Source organism: Ruditapes philippinarum, unplaced genomic scaffold (genome assembly GCF_026571515.1).
Source record: "Ruditapes philippinarum isolate M1 unplaced genomic scaffold, ASM2657151v2 ctg2732_1_1_1_1, whole genome shotgun sequence".
Lineage (NCBI taxonomy): Eukaryota > Metazoa > Mollusca > Bivalvia > Venerida > Veneridae > Ruditapes > Ruditapes philippinarum.
The window spans coordinates 140,587-155,180 of record NW_026861313.1 but is presented as its reverse complement, the minus strand read 5'-3'; the positions used below and the strand labels follow the sequence as shown (position 1 = coordinate 155,180).

Sequence of the window (14,594 nt, the reverse complement as noted above, 5' to 3'; positions counted from 1 at the left end):
TTGTGGCATGTCAGACGCTGAGTATTAAACTGAGGATGAAGTATATTGATTTAAGATCAACATTTTATTATTATTTGTATTTTTTTTTATTGAGAAGTAACTTAAGGGGGCGTTTACACTGCCGTGACTTAGAGTACATTCTGTTTAAAACCATACCATGTGATATTCTCAATATACGATATAGCGAAGTATATACATTGCTTAATAGATTGAAACATCCCTCTCAAAATCTGAGCTATTTTTAGAGCATTTTCATTTTCTTCAAAGAAATAGTTGAAATAAAGCAATCTTAGTGTTACGCCCTTTATTTTTTAAGGACGCCTAACATAATATACAACGGCAGGATACTACGCCATCCCGTACCTGCTTAAAAGGTCACAATCGGACTGTCTCTTTGTTTGTTGTTGTTGTTGTTGTTGTTGTTTATTTAACATTCCGTCATCTCGAAGGTAAAATATGTTTTGTTTTATTTAAGAAGATTATAGAAAAAAATGTGTAGCGCGCAAACGCTTTTATTACTTGATATGATTTATATAAAACGTTCAACGTTTTACTGCCTAGTTTAATCCTGATGACGGGATAAAAATATTTTCCTAAACGATACCACACGGACTCCCAAACAAAATTTATCCTGTTTACAGGCTTAAACCACAGACAGTTACATTATGTTTTATGTAACCCAGAGCCTGTGTCAAAATTAAGCATTTACGAAAATGAAAATATATTGTTAATAATAAATATAATTAATTTGGAGTAAAAATTAATTAGTTTTCCCTATTGATTTGCCCAATGACCCGAACTCGGTATTGACTTTTTCCAATGACGTAAAGTTAACATGGTATGATTTCGTTTATGAGCATTTTTATAAATTGCTTTTCATGAAGCATAACATAATCAAACAGCTTAAGTATCATCCAATAAATAAGCTCAAGCATTACAAATGCAACCCTTGGGGATACAGTTTTAAAACACACACTACGCAACCAAACCAAAACAACTATATCAATCTACATTATTGAAGTAGAAGCGAAACTATCATTTAATGTTTTCATCTTTCTCTTTATGTAGTTGTGCTTTATAAAAGCAAAAAGATAAAAGATTGTTTATATGATTTACGATTGATCGTATTAAAGAGGTTAATGATTCTCTTCTGAATTCTATTTAAGATATTGACCTGTAAAACATACCATGGTTACGTTATTGTAATGTTGTTAATATTGAAGTCTGTACATAACACAGGGAACACTCACTTGAAAGTAAGAAAGAAGTAACTGAATTATAATAATAACACATAATAATAAGGTCACTGACGTAGATGTAAATGTAAAAGAAACCTTCCTTTCGTGTATTTCATTCAATTTTAGGCACGCAAACTTATTTTTCTTTTGTATACTAAATATGTTAAACTCAGTAAGAAAAACTACATTGATTCAAAAGAAGTTTAGTCTAAGAGGGAACAGAAAGTAAGTTATTTATCTAAAACCTTCTGAAATTTACACATTTTATAATCTTTCTAATAAAGCTTCAATATAGCTATATGCTTTAGATTTTTTTTCTAGGCAAGAACTTCGTTCATCTTCCGGCGAATTATATTAATTGCAGAAATGTATTGAAAACTAAGAAATTTTACTGAATACTTTCTTATTTGAAAACGAGAATACACAAACTATGTTTTTGGAAACTTGTCAAGTAAAAGACGCATTTTGACTCAGAATTTCATATTTGAAATATAGAAATGTCAAACATTTGTTAAATAATACTAAAACAATGGAACAATTAATCACCTATTACCAATCGAAAAAGGCAGACATTTGGCAATTGATTATAATAATAGGGTCTGTTCCTTATGTCCGTATCAAGCTATTGGTGATTAATTTCACTACTTATTTGAATGTTCGCACTTTAATGACATAAGACGTAAATCTCTTCTTCCCAGGTTTTACATTCATCCGAATATTTTTAAACTTGACACATTAATTAATGAATAGTTGTGATAAAAATATTCTACTAATATATCTTTATTTTGTAAAAACATTATGTTCAAATTGAGATAACTTATACTTCTCATTCTCCGTTCCCATTTGTTACAATATCAAATACATGCTGTACTGAATTCAGTACTTGAAATGAACAATATGATCTTCTTTTTGTTTATTTAGCTAGTCATAATTGTATTTTTATATTGTGATATAAGAGGTTATTGACTGTTATTTTTCTGTTTGTATGTTGTTATAACCAGTTGCGTAAAGCAAATTATTGTTGTTTTTGTTTTCAAAATATTAATTAAAGCATAATACGTATACCTATTTTAAATAAGTTTCCAAGTTTCATAAATATTTTTCATTCATTTTAATTTTATGACATACATAAATCTCACTCATATACACTCATAGCACATCAATACATGAATAAAGGTGAAACAAACAAAAACATGATTGCGGTGAGAGATCATACCCATGTATCGTAAACGCATATTAAATCTTCATAAATGCAAATGTTATGGGTAAAGAGTACATGCTATATTTTAAAACCGACCATTTCTTAAGATTGTACTCTACCGTGTTTTTTAATGAATGCAATTTATTTTTCAAAAATAATTGTGAGTTTTAGATATGACACAAAAGTATTTATGATATCAAATTTCAGCATTATATATCTATTTTAAATAAGTTATAAGATTGTGAAATTTAGCAACACAGCAAAATCGTATTTTATTTTATTGTATATTTTGCTATTTAATACGACAAAACTTGATCAGTCACAACGTTCATCAGCAACATGTCAAACAAATTATTAAAACACGTGAATTCAATAATCAGAAATTTTGTTTAATTTTATATTAAACTACTAGCACTCAAATAATATAATTCTTGTCCTTAAAAGTAATATCCGGTTTGGACATTTAGTGACTTGTAAGTACTTGAATATTATGTAAGTACTCAAACACTAACAATACGAAACAGAAACAATTGAAAACGTCATAAACCAAAATTCTTACATGGCCTTTGTAAAAAAAATGTTAGAGCCTCTGAGGATTATTCAGTAAAAGAAGCATAATCGTCAACGTGACGACAAAAATGACAAAGCAGCCGATCCAGAAACAAAGAAAATCCATTGCGTGTACCACATCTGACCACGTGACTTCTGCTTCTGCTTCGGGCTGCTCGAGGATATCAGAACTTCTTGCGTCAGTACTCTCTCCAGTGGCATCAATTCTTTTCTTCCTACCATTACATGTGTTACATTTCAAAACGGTCACAAGTCGAAGGAGCAATTTGTAAAACGTGCCAATCACCATGTTTTCCTCGTCCCTGTTTACTAGACGAATTTGCAAAACAGAGACAAGAACAAAGATCGTGGACACACTAGTCATAAGAATTAAATACAGTGCTAGGATTGAGAGGTTGTCTGAATTCTTGGGAAATTCTGAGGCGATGATAGTAAGAAAGACGGAAATTGATAGGAAAAGTGTCACTGCATACGAAGCCCTTTCTCCGGATTTGACCGGAAGTGCAAACGTAAATATGTTCATAACTGATAGTAATATAACTGGAACGATCATGTTTAGCACGTAGAAGAGGGGCTTCCTGTTTAGTTTCAACGTGAATATAATTGTCGGCGTGTTCACATTTAAAACCTTTGTTGATGTACTGGCAAGGTCCCACGTTGAGCTCTCCAAATAATCTGTCTTACTTATTCCAGTTGATGACAGGAAATTGACATCTGTAGGTGTGTAACTCCATGCAGTGAATTTCATCTCACATGTCTGCGAGTCGTAAGGGAAATATGTTATATCTACGGAACATGTCGATTTGAATATCTGAAGTTATAGACCATAATAATTGTTATTGCTCTATTAACATTTCCAGAATTTGAAGAAAAAATCATTTTAGGTTTGGATTTACGTCGCACCAACACAGAAAAGATCATATTGCGAGTTTCCAGCTTCATCGGTCGGGGAAGGCCTCATGTACACCGCCGTTATTTCAAGCACGTTCAGGCACGCTGGATAGCTTTCTAACATGAAAAAATCCAATGCGGAATTCGAACCTACAGTTGGGGGAGGCATGCGGTTTGCAGTCAACTACATTAACCACTTGGCGACGGATTCTGCTATATCAAGCAACATATTAAGTATTTGAATTAACATTAACATTGTCAAGTACGCTTAATAAAACTTAATAAAGCTATGCTAATTAATCAAAATCTGAATGTCACTGCTGAAACCACTATGTATAAAGTACAAAAACTAACTTGCAATCAATCGAATTGAACAAAAATTTAAACATGAATTGAAACACAAAGTTCCTGTCACCTGGAATGGTTCCCATTGCACATATCCACTATCAACTACCCAGGCATTGAAATACGGGGAACCAAGACCTTTGAAAGAGCTGAATGAATTTCGAAGGGAAATATCTGGTTTCCATATATCATCTTGTGGCTATAAAAACAAATGTGATTAATTACGTCAAATGTTACTTTACACTATGAAATTAAACTTTATAAAAATGTTACAAAAAGGTATATGTGCAATTGTGTAACAAAAACATTCTTAATAATCATTGATTTTATAAACTGAATAAAGATTCCCTTGCAACTAAAATATTGCAGTGAACGAATTGATACATTTGCAGTGTTGACATGTAAATATGTTGCCTATTATACGAGTTAAGTGTCCAAAAATTTAGATTTTAACTCATTACTGAATATATTCTTAATTACGCATCTTGTTTTAAAACCTCTGAATGCATTAACTTCGAAGCGGGACGATTCTAATTCATCCGTTTCAGAATCTCACCATTATAAGTCGGACAATACCGTTGTGGTCCGCTTCTTTCCATGCCAACATTTCGTCTACCCATTCGACTCTTAGAAATCCGGCGGTGGTCAGACTTTCCTCTTGTTCATCGAACTGAGTTATAGCTAGAAAAAAAGGAATATTAATGATATTCCTTATACCACGTGATTGTGAATTTAAATTCATAAAATTTAAGAAGTGTGATGCATTACTGTCAGTGTAATAAATTAATATAATGGCACTTTTATTTCCTCTAATTTTGAAGAGTTGTACAAACATTTGACATGCATAAAACGAAGATTTAAAATCTTATCTTTATCATTATAGATGAGCACAGAGAAATTGTTACTCTGGTGCTGAGATAATGTCTTAATAAACATGTTTATTACATCATTAAAATTAAAATAAGCAGCTTATTCATATCGAACAAAGAAAGGTGAGTAAACAATTACCGCTTATATGAAAAGAAATGGTTACATTGACTTCTTTGTCCTGGTCTTTAATGGGTCGAACTTTCTTGTTGTATGAGTTGCTAGTAAATAAGTCAGTCAGTAGATCCTTTGTATCGTTTATAGAGTAAGCCAAAGTAAGTGTAGACGCTTCTAACACGATCACAAAAATTTTGAATGAAATAAATTCCATTTTGCATATACACAATAAAATAATTATGAAACACTTATACGCAAAAAATCGCTTCTTATATGTCAATTTCTGTGAATTTATTGTAGTACTGCACAACTGAGGCTTGATAAAATCTTTGTTTTTATTAGATGATCAAAGATGAAAAACCACAGCTACTTCCATTAATTTCTATAAAACAAATGCAGGTATTCAGGAATAAGATATTGAATATATGAAACATTGAGATAAGACTAAAACATTAAGATTTATGCAGAATGCAGTGGAATGTGATATTGTCGTCTCATTATGTATGATAAATGTCTGAATGCTGCTTGATTCTTCCATAAAACATGATATGCCTTAAATTTATAACCATGCTTTGGGAATACAAAAAGACAAACATTGCGCCCAATGTTCTCACAACAGTGAAACTCGTGAGGATCTGACAGCTACAACAAAGAAGAGTATAAGATAAAATGTCGTTGGCTTTTTTTTCAAATATGCTTTATATGTTACAAAAATGACGACATATTTGTTATATAAATAATAGGGATAAAATGTAACGTTTGAGAAATCTTAACTACATCTCCTCCTGTCGTGTTAAATTGACATTTATATAATGATTTTATCTGAATAAAAATGAAATATTTTACCAATGTGTAAGCTTTTAGAAATCCAAGTCTTATAAGACATGCTTACAGGACAAGGGTATTGTCTGCTTCAGGAACAGAAATATCATAAAAGTTAAAAGTGGTTATGTAGCCCTGAGGACAACTTAGAAAATTTACAGACATAATAAATTTGCTTTACATCGCTATCATCTGAACTGGAAACACATAAATAAAAGATGCCAATATATATCATAATCAAATTGAAAACATTGCAATTATGAAGCAATTTCATATATCAATTATTCAGTAAGTTTTTTACGTTCAATTAAATAATGTTACAGCTTATACGTATCAAGTTATTTTCAAGTTACAAGTTATTTGCCTTGCAATCAGTTATGCAAACCCGTATTCTAAAATGACAATGCAAGCTTTGACCATTAAAACAACCATTTATAATTTAATTGCAGGAAAAATCAAAGCTGCATAAAGCAACTTAAAATCAGAAAATCCGGGCCAAGTAAAGAAACCATGAACTTGACTTGCAATTAAAGCATGATTACTAATTAGCATGAGTGTTTCAATAATATAAAAGCATTACAAACATTAATTTTCTCATATTCTCATTTAGCCTAATTATTGAAAACAAATCCGTGAATGAATGACAAATATATGACTAGACACAAACAGCAATATAACTTTCTGACACAGTATAACTATCTTCTTTTAAACTATCGATCTGGTCCTTGAATGTGACCAGTTTTCCTATGTGCTATAGAAATTTGTCTAGTTATTTCGTTTCGTTATCCAATACGGAAATGATGACTGGATCTATACATTGTTGTATTTTTATAAAACTATAAACCTTAAAAGTCCAAGGGTGACATTGATCTTTTAGCTACAGACTTCTCATGCATTGTTTTAAAATATCGTATCTTTAAACTAAGCAATTACAAAATCTGTAACTAAAAGACAAAAAAGGCATTGACTGGGCATGAATACTAATGCACCGTTATATCATGACTTCTTGCATGCAAGTATGAACTTGACCTTTGGAATGCTGAGCTAAACTTTGCTCATTACATAATTATGGTCTTAGTATGCAGAAATTTTATGCGTTAATATTTTCAATTCCATCAATGAATGAAAACGATATGCACAAAAAGGTAGGGTACCTGATTTTTGCGGGCTCTACACGTCGTTATTATGTTCAACTATGTATCTATAATAATTCTTAAATCCGTCCATCAATGGCAGAATTGTCGATGGGAAACGAACATACGTGAAATTTTATTAAAGATTTCGTGAGACCTTGGCCTTTGGGCTTCAGACTTAGACGTGCACATGACACATTGTATCAATGTGCTACACATTTAGACACAATTATTTTACAATCCATGAATAAATGAGTTATGCAATGGACATAGTTCGGACGGGAGGAAAGTGGAGCGGACAGAAATACGGACCCTACAAAAACTATATGCCTCTCTATTACAGGGGCATCGACATTTCTGTTTTTGCACATCATTCACTTTTTTATGAATAGCTTCTTGATCACAGTATCAATACTACTATCGCAAATATTTATTTTTGGGTTAGTGCCACTTATTGTTATTTTTTGAAAGGCATATATGTTTTTTTTATTATTTTGGGTTCTAAACATAGCTTTTTATTAAGTGGCACATTAAGGGTTCAATAAATTCATTTGAGGATGAGTTTTAAGTCTAATATGGAAGTAGATCAGTGCGGTAATGACTCTTATTTGATTAAAAATGTATGCTATTTCAACAAACTGTTGGCGTTTTTTAAATATTTTTTTTGATTTTTAAGCAATAATTATCTAAAAGTATTTTGCCGTTTCTAACATCACTTTCAATATATTGTAAGATACACTTATCCGTATAAGAATAGTAAAGATGAATCGAGTCATACCTAGAGTAGTTGGTACCTTTTGTCAACTCTTTAGACCGAACATTTCGAAAACATTTTTAGAAATTAAAAGAGATTGCACAATAGCACAATAGTCTTTCTGCTGATTCTGACTGGATTTTCAAATTTTAAACTATAAAATCCTTTTGTGATTTGAAATTATGCCCTTCAAAGTCTTAATGGTCACGGAACAAGTAAAAATAAAACACAACGCCAAATCAACGGAAAAAAAAGTGAAATTTCTTATTAAATTGACAACAACCGATATTATCGACACGTTTGTCCATTGAAAAGTGCCATTAAAAACGTGCAGTATTATAAATGTTTACTTTAACACAAATAAGATCAAAATTTGTAAAATACAAAACTATGAATTTTTACTTGCGACTTTTATCTTTAAATTGAGTTAAGTAGCCTGTTTAACAAGTGGATCAAGGAAGCGTTTAGGAAACCAGTGATGTACGTTCTGTTGAAACCTATCTTGGTTTCAATGTATGGTCAAGAAAATACACTGTTGTAGAGATTGAACCAGTAAAACAATATAACTGTTTAAAATCATCCAGAAAATCAAACTGAACTTCCTTTCGTCAATCTTCATTTTAAAAAAAATAAGTGGAATTTTAAACATTTATAAAAAAAACAACACAAAGATCTTACAGATTTGTTTTTAATATTTAAGCCTAATTCATCAGCATGCGCAATAAAAGATATATCTGTATCATAAAAAAATCTTTAGTAAAACCTAGCAATGAAAATCATCAATATTATTGTTGAATAACGTAATTAATTTTTGGAAAAATAGATAACCGTTTTAATATTGCTTTTTCCAGTGACTTGAAGTGACGTGAATCCGGCATGCATATATTTTATGCAAGAACAGTTCATATTTGATAAATTGCCTTTTTATAAATGTTGCATGAAGCGTACAATAATCAATTGGCTTAAGAATCATGCGATAAATAAGCTCAGACATAAAAAATTTTTAGTCTTAGGGATATAAGCCACAAACAGCTAAATTGTATTGAAACATGACAATACATGTAGAATCCCGACTTAATACCACCCCATTAAGACCATCCCGTTATTAGGACCATTTTCAAAAGAACGGAATTTTCTGTGCTTTATGTCCATGTTTACATGATCCAGAATTAAGGCCAATCTGCTTATCCACTTTTAAGACCACCAGATTCAGTCACAGTTCTTTTATTCTTTATTTAACACCACTATTGACCACTCTGCTTTTAAGACAACTTTGCTTGAGTCCCAATGAATTGTGCGCATTATGTCAGGCATGAGCGGGAACATGAGTAGAAGCTGGATAGCTCCCACACATGAGAGAATCCAAAGTCTCTGGCGGGTTTTTAGCCCACAACGATGACGGGCAAGCGGTTTGTTGAAAAAAGATTGAAAGGTATTTAAAATGTTAAATCAATAAGAGAAATTTTTATTTCATTCCTGAAACTAAAAAATATCATTATTCTCTTATGACTCCGTTAAAATATTGATCTGTAAAGGTAGCATTTCTGTCGTGAATTTCCTTTTAACTTTAATAATCCAAGACATTGAAAAGAAAACACAAATTCCTTTTGAATATTAATTTATTTAAATTGATTTCTACTTAACGTTATAAATATTTATCCATGTTTACAATTTTATTTAATAATCACAAATATAATCCAATTATTTAACAAAACTATTTTTTCATTAACAAATCAGTTTTAATTATTAATTTTATTTCATAAACATTATAACACATAAAATTTCCCTATTTAAGGCAAAATTTTCCACGCCTTTACAATTAAGCATGACAAGAAAAGCATGTGAAACATGAATACATTGCATTGATATCTCGTGCACAATACTTCACCGTCGGACTACTTTAAATAGTACTTTAAAGCAACTTGCCAAGAAAATGATCTTTTATAACAAATAAAATTCTATAAAGAAACATGTATGTCGCAATATCTGCGACAACGTCTTTTATTGTTTATGTTAATTTTAAATGTGATTTTTAAGCAGGGGACAGTAAAATTACTCATTCACTCTACCCTGAAATTAATGAAAATGGAGTTCAAATTCCGGATTCTAAGCTTTGAATACTAAATAGAGTTATTTAATGTAACTACTATAAATACTATGATACATATTCATTCCAAATATATTCAAAGAGACAGGAATTGAACGTGAGAAAGAAACGTAAGAATATGAAATATTTATAATGTATAATTACACTTTACAAACTTTCTTACTAGTGATTCTTTAGTAGCTATTCAATAATAATATCTTGTAAATCTTGTTAAATAACTTGTCTAATGTTGAATGTTGTTAAGTCAATTACAAGTGTGCTTGTATTAGTACATGTATTATAAAACTTGAATATTTTATCGATGTATTTTTCATATAGTTTCGCCCTTATGTTTGCTTTCACCAGGGTCTTTCAAATATCTATTTGAAAGACCCTGCTTTCACCCATTTATAACAATGAAAATCTATGATATAAAGAACATATCAAAGAATCAAAATCAAAACAGTGCATTGTGAACCATTACAGTGAATAGTTTGTCACTCGTATGGGACTGCTATTAGCAAAATGTTAGTTTCTCTGGGGATTATTCAGTAAAAGAAGCATTATCGTCAACGTGACGACAAAAATGACAAAGCTGCCAATCCAGAAGCAAAGAAAGTCCATTGCGTGTACCACATCTAACCACGTGACTTCTGCTTCTGCTTCGGACTGGTCGGGGATGCCAGAATTATCTGTGTCCTTACTTTCTCCAATGGCATCAACTTTTTTCTTCCTACCATTACATTTGTTACATATCAATACATTCACAAGTCGAAGGAGCAATTTGTAAAACGTTCCAATCACCATGTTTTCCTCGTCCCTGTTTACTAGACGAATTTGCAAAACAGAGACAAGAACAAAGATCGTGGACACACTAGTCATAAGAATTAAATACAGTGCTAGGATTGAGAGATTGTCTGAATTCTTGGGAAATTCTGAGGCTATGATAGTAAGAAAGACGGAAATTGATAGGAAAAGTGTCACTGCATACGAGGCCCTTTCTCCGGATTTGACCGGAAGCGCAAACGTAAATATGTTCATAAATGATAGTAATATTACTGGAACGATCATGTTTAACACGTAGAAGAGGGGTTTCCTGTTTAGTTTCAACGTGAATATGATTGTCGGAGTGTCCTCATTTGAAGCCTTTGATGACATTTTTGCAATTTCCCACGTTGCACTTTCCGAATAATCTGTTTTCATTATTCCAGACGATAGAAAAAACTTTACTTCATTCTTTGAGTAACTCCACGCTATGAATTTCATCTCACATGTCTGTGAATCGTAAGGGAAGAACGTTATATCTACGGAGCATGTTGATTTGAATATCTGAAATAGAACTTATAATAATGACTGGTTTTTCTATATTAACATTCGTTAAATGTAAAGCAATATATGTTTAAATTAACATTACAATATATATTTAGTGAACGTTGGATGAAACTATGTTAGTCAGATAAAATTTGAAATGTCATTGATCAAACATTTATCTGTACAAATGTTTATTATAAAAATTGGCTGATAATGAATCAGAGGTCATGGAATATTGTAACAAAATTCAAACATAGCATGTCTGCTACCTGGAATGGTTCCCATTGCACATCTCCATTACTTATTATCCATGCGTTGAAATAAGATGAACCGAGACCTTTGAAAGAGCTGAAAGAATTTCGAAGGGAAATATCTGGTTTCCATATATCATCTTGTGGCTGAAATAAACAGGATGAAATAGTTGTGTTTATTGTTTAGTTGTACCATGACATTTTACGTTACGGACAAGATACAAAATGACTTCGGTGCAAACGTGTAATAGATTGTTCATACTATTAAATAAATATTTTTGTTTACTGTTTAGTTGTAGTACTCTAGCATGACATTTAACTTTACGGATAAAATACAAACCGACTTTTGTGTATCTGTGTAATAATTTGTCTTTACTATACTATTCAATAAATATTTTGTAACTGAATGCATATTCAATTGCGGCTTGTACTTGAACGGTTTTATAAAATGATTTTAGATTACTGAAATAAAGATTAAAATAAAGATTATATTACCGTTCTTACCAGTAAATATATTTAAAATCTGATCTACTCATTAACTTTACAACAGTTGTAGTTGATCTAGTTAAAACCTTACCACAATAAGTCGGGAAATACCGTTGTGGTCCGCTGTTGCCCATGCTAGCATTTCGTCTACCCATTCGACACTTAGATATCCAGCAGTGGTCAGACTTTCTTCTTGTTCATCGAACTGAGTTATAGCTAGAAAAAAATAACTTAATGCAAAATAATTTAATTATATAGGGCCTACTAGTAAGTTTATAATTTGCTTGTTAAAAGAATTTATCACATACACTATGGCGCAGGAATGTTATAAAGACATATCTTATATACTTATGAAATATTCATTGAAATGGTCTGAGCTATACATAAAAATACATATTTAACGTTCATGCATCGCAAGAAATTACGTAAATGTTTATAAGAGTTTTCTAAAGTAAAACTAGCACTACAAACAATATTTCAAAAAATAATGACATGTTAGCAATGGCAACAAACAAAGAATTGCATAAAGAATGCATTGCCGTTCTTAACATTGAACAATAATTGTTGGTCATGTAAAGGTGTTCCCTAGAGACTTATAGAGGCATAACAAGGCTGATAATATTTGTTCATGATTTGTAAACCATATAATAATGCTTTTGACCAATAACCTGTGAGAGAAATTTCAGATCACTCCCTCCTTTCACCAGAATATTCATTATCATGTGCAAAATGAACACAAAATGCTTATTTATCCAGCTCAAGGCGAAGAATCGTATAAACATATCGATTTTAAATCCAATTCTGAATGCATTTCTTATTACTGTTTGCTCGTATATAACAATAATAATAGATAAATATATTTATGTACAGTTATAGTCCATCATTATATTATATTATATAATTTTTAAATCAATAAATAAATAAATAAGTAAATGGATAAATAAAGTAAAACAAAAACGCAATTACGTACAAATGAAACAGATATGTAAAATATGATAATTATTTAATCAAAAAATAATTTTATACAAAAAAATACGTATATAAACATGAATGAATACAAATGAATAAATAGATAAGTAAAATTTGTACCGCTTATTTGAAATGTAATTGTAACATTCACTTCTTTGTCCTGGTCTTTAATGGGTCGAACTTTCTTGTTGTATGAGTTACTAGTAAATAATTCTGTCAGTAGATCCTTTGTATCGTTTATAGAATAGGCCAAAGTAAGCGTAGACGCTTCTAACACGATCACAAGTATCTTAACCGAAACAAAGTCCATTTTTTCTTGTGTACAATACCAATAAGTATGCAATACAAACACACAAAAATAATGAGCCCCCTTTTATTCAGTATCAAACATGCTAAAAGCTTTGGTCTATTCACATGACTAAAGACAAAAAGAACTTGGTTCGGATACCTTGATACTTTCTACTAGCAAACAGCTTCGGATGATATATTAAAGAATGTTATGCATTCAGCTAAGACTATTACACTTAATTGACGTTTGCAGTCAAAGTAATTAGTTAAAAATGAAGACTTTTCGTTTCATTAATTATGATAATTTGATAGAATGCTTCATAATTCTTTCATAATACATGACAAAATTGAATTGATTCAAATGGTTTGTTTTGTAGAACTATTCCTGTGGGGTTTATTCTAAAGGAGAATAAGATATCCAATGATATTCATGACAATCATCTGCTTGAAATTATACCTTTCGTCACGTTATTGCAGTTACGTGTTAACTCTTATTAAACTATATAAACTACGTTAACATGACAATTTAAGTTTTATTATCGTACCCTAATGCTTGCTATACGTCTGGTAAATGTTCTGTAACAAATGAGCCTTACAAGCAAAAGATGTTCAATTAGAAGAAGTAATCAAAAGATAGTTTCATCTTAATATGAACAAAAAACGATTTTCTTAAAAAGGGGCATAAGTGTTAATCGTCCACTTTTCTCACCTAGCTTGAATCATTGTGTCTTGAATTTAGGTAGAAGGTTCAAGAAAATTACTTCCCAGAAAGAAATTAAAGTTCATAAGTACTCACGGCAGTGATGTTAATGAGAGACTGACACTTTGAAAAAGATGTATAATTAATTGCCTTTTGGGATTGGTAACTAAGTTAACACGTCAATGAAATTGGTAAAGCCAATACGTCAATGATTGTAAAAGGAAAGTCTAATTGAAAATGCGTTTGAGAACTTCGAGCCCGATTTAACAAGACCTTTGTAATTTTGTTATACTCGGTCTGCTGAATGAACTGAAATTGTGATGAATTATTTAAACGACTTCATTTGTAATGTGGCACCAAGGACAACTGTAGAAAATTTACAGACATTTTAATTGATTTGTACCTTTATAGTCGTAACTGTTTCCTATAATTTCACAAACTACATTTAGTTAATCAAATTTTTAGCCTTATACCTATAAATATTTTTTTTGTAAGTAATTAATTAGTTTACAAATGCATTAATGTACTTTAGATATGTTATATATATTATAAATTCCTTACGTAT

At 30.9% G+C, this 14,594-nt stretch overlaps 2 protein-coding genes across 2 annotated transcripts; both read right to left on the bottom strand.

Moving 5' to 3' along the window:
- Positions 1 to 2,753: 2,753 nt before the first annotated feature.
- On the bottom strand, positions 2,754 to 5,605 carry LOC132715211 (acetylcholine receptor subunit beta-like 1). The gene is made up of 4 exons (XM_060698202.1): positions 5,254 to 5,605; positions 4,802 to 4,926; positions 4,316 to 4,444; positions 2,754 to 3,820 (listed from the first exon to the last, which is right to left on the bottom strand). The coding sequence occupies exons 1-4, from the start codon at positions 5,441 to 5,443 to the stop codon at positions 3,020 to 3,022; spliced, it is 1,245 nt and encodes a 414-aa protein (XP_060554185.1). The 5' UTR covers positions 5,444 to 5,605; the 3' UTR covers positions 2,754 to 3,019.
- Positions 5,606 to 9,550: 3,945 nt separating this feature from the next.
- LOC132715210 (neuronal acetylcholine receptor subunit alpha-5-like) lies at positions 9,551 to 13,474 on the bottom strand. The gene is made up of 4 exons (XM_060698201.1): positions 13,162 to 13,474; positions 12,164 to 12,288; positions 11,605 to 11,733; positions 9,551 to 11,353 (listed from the first exon to the last, which is right to left on the bottom strand). Exons 1-4 carry the CDS (start codon positions 13,349 to 13,351, stop codon positions 10,553 to 10,555), a joined length of 1,245 nt encoding a protein of 414 aa, XP_060554184.1. The 5' UTR covers positions 13,352 to 13,474; the 3' UTR covers positions 9,551 to 10,552.
- Positions 13,475 to 14,594: the final 1,120 nt, after the last annotated feature.

What these genes read in the sequence shown, in the direction of transcription:
- LOC132715211 (XM_060698202.1), bottom strand. Translation starts at nt 5,443, where the DNA reads ATGGAATTTATTTCATTCAAAATTTTTGTGATCGTGTTAGAAGCGTCT. An exon ending in GTATTGTCCGACTTATAATG is followed by an intron (nt 4,445 to 4,801) that starts GTGAGATTCTGA and finishes TTGTTTTTATAG; the next exon opens with CCACAAGATGATATATGGAA. An exon ending in TGCAATGGGAACCATTCCAG is followed by an intron (nt 3,821 to 4,315) that starts GTGACAGGAACT and finishes CTATAACTTCAG; the next exon opens with ATATTCAAATCGACATGTTC.
- LOC132715210 (XM_060698201.1), bottom strand. Translation starts at nt 13,351, where the DNA reads ATGGACTTTGTTTCGGTTAAGATACTTGTGATCGTGTTAGAAGCGTCT. An exon ending in AATTACATTTCAAATAAGCG is followed by an intron (nt 12,289 to 13,161) that starts GTACAAATTTTA and finishes ATTTTTTTCTAG; the next exon opens with CTATAACTCAGTTCGATGAA. An exon ending in GTATTTCCCGACTTATTGTG is followed by an intron (nt 11,734 to 12,163) that starts GTAAGGTTTTAA and finishes TGTTTATTTCAG; the next exon opens with CCACAAGATGATATATGGAA.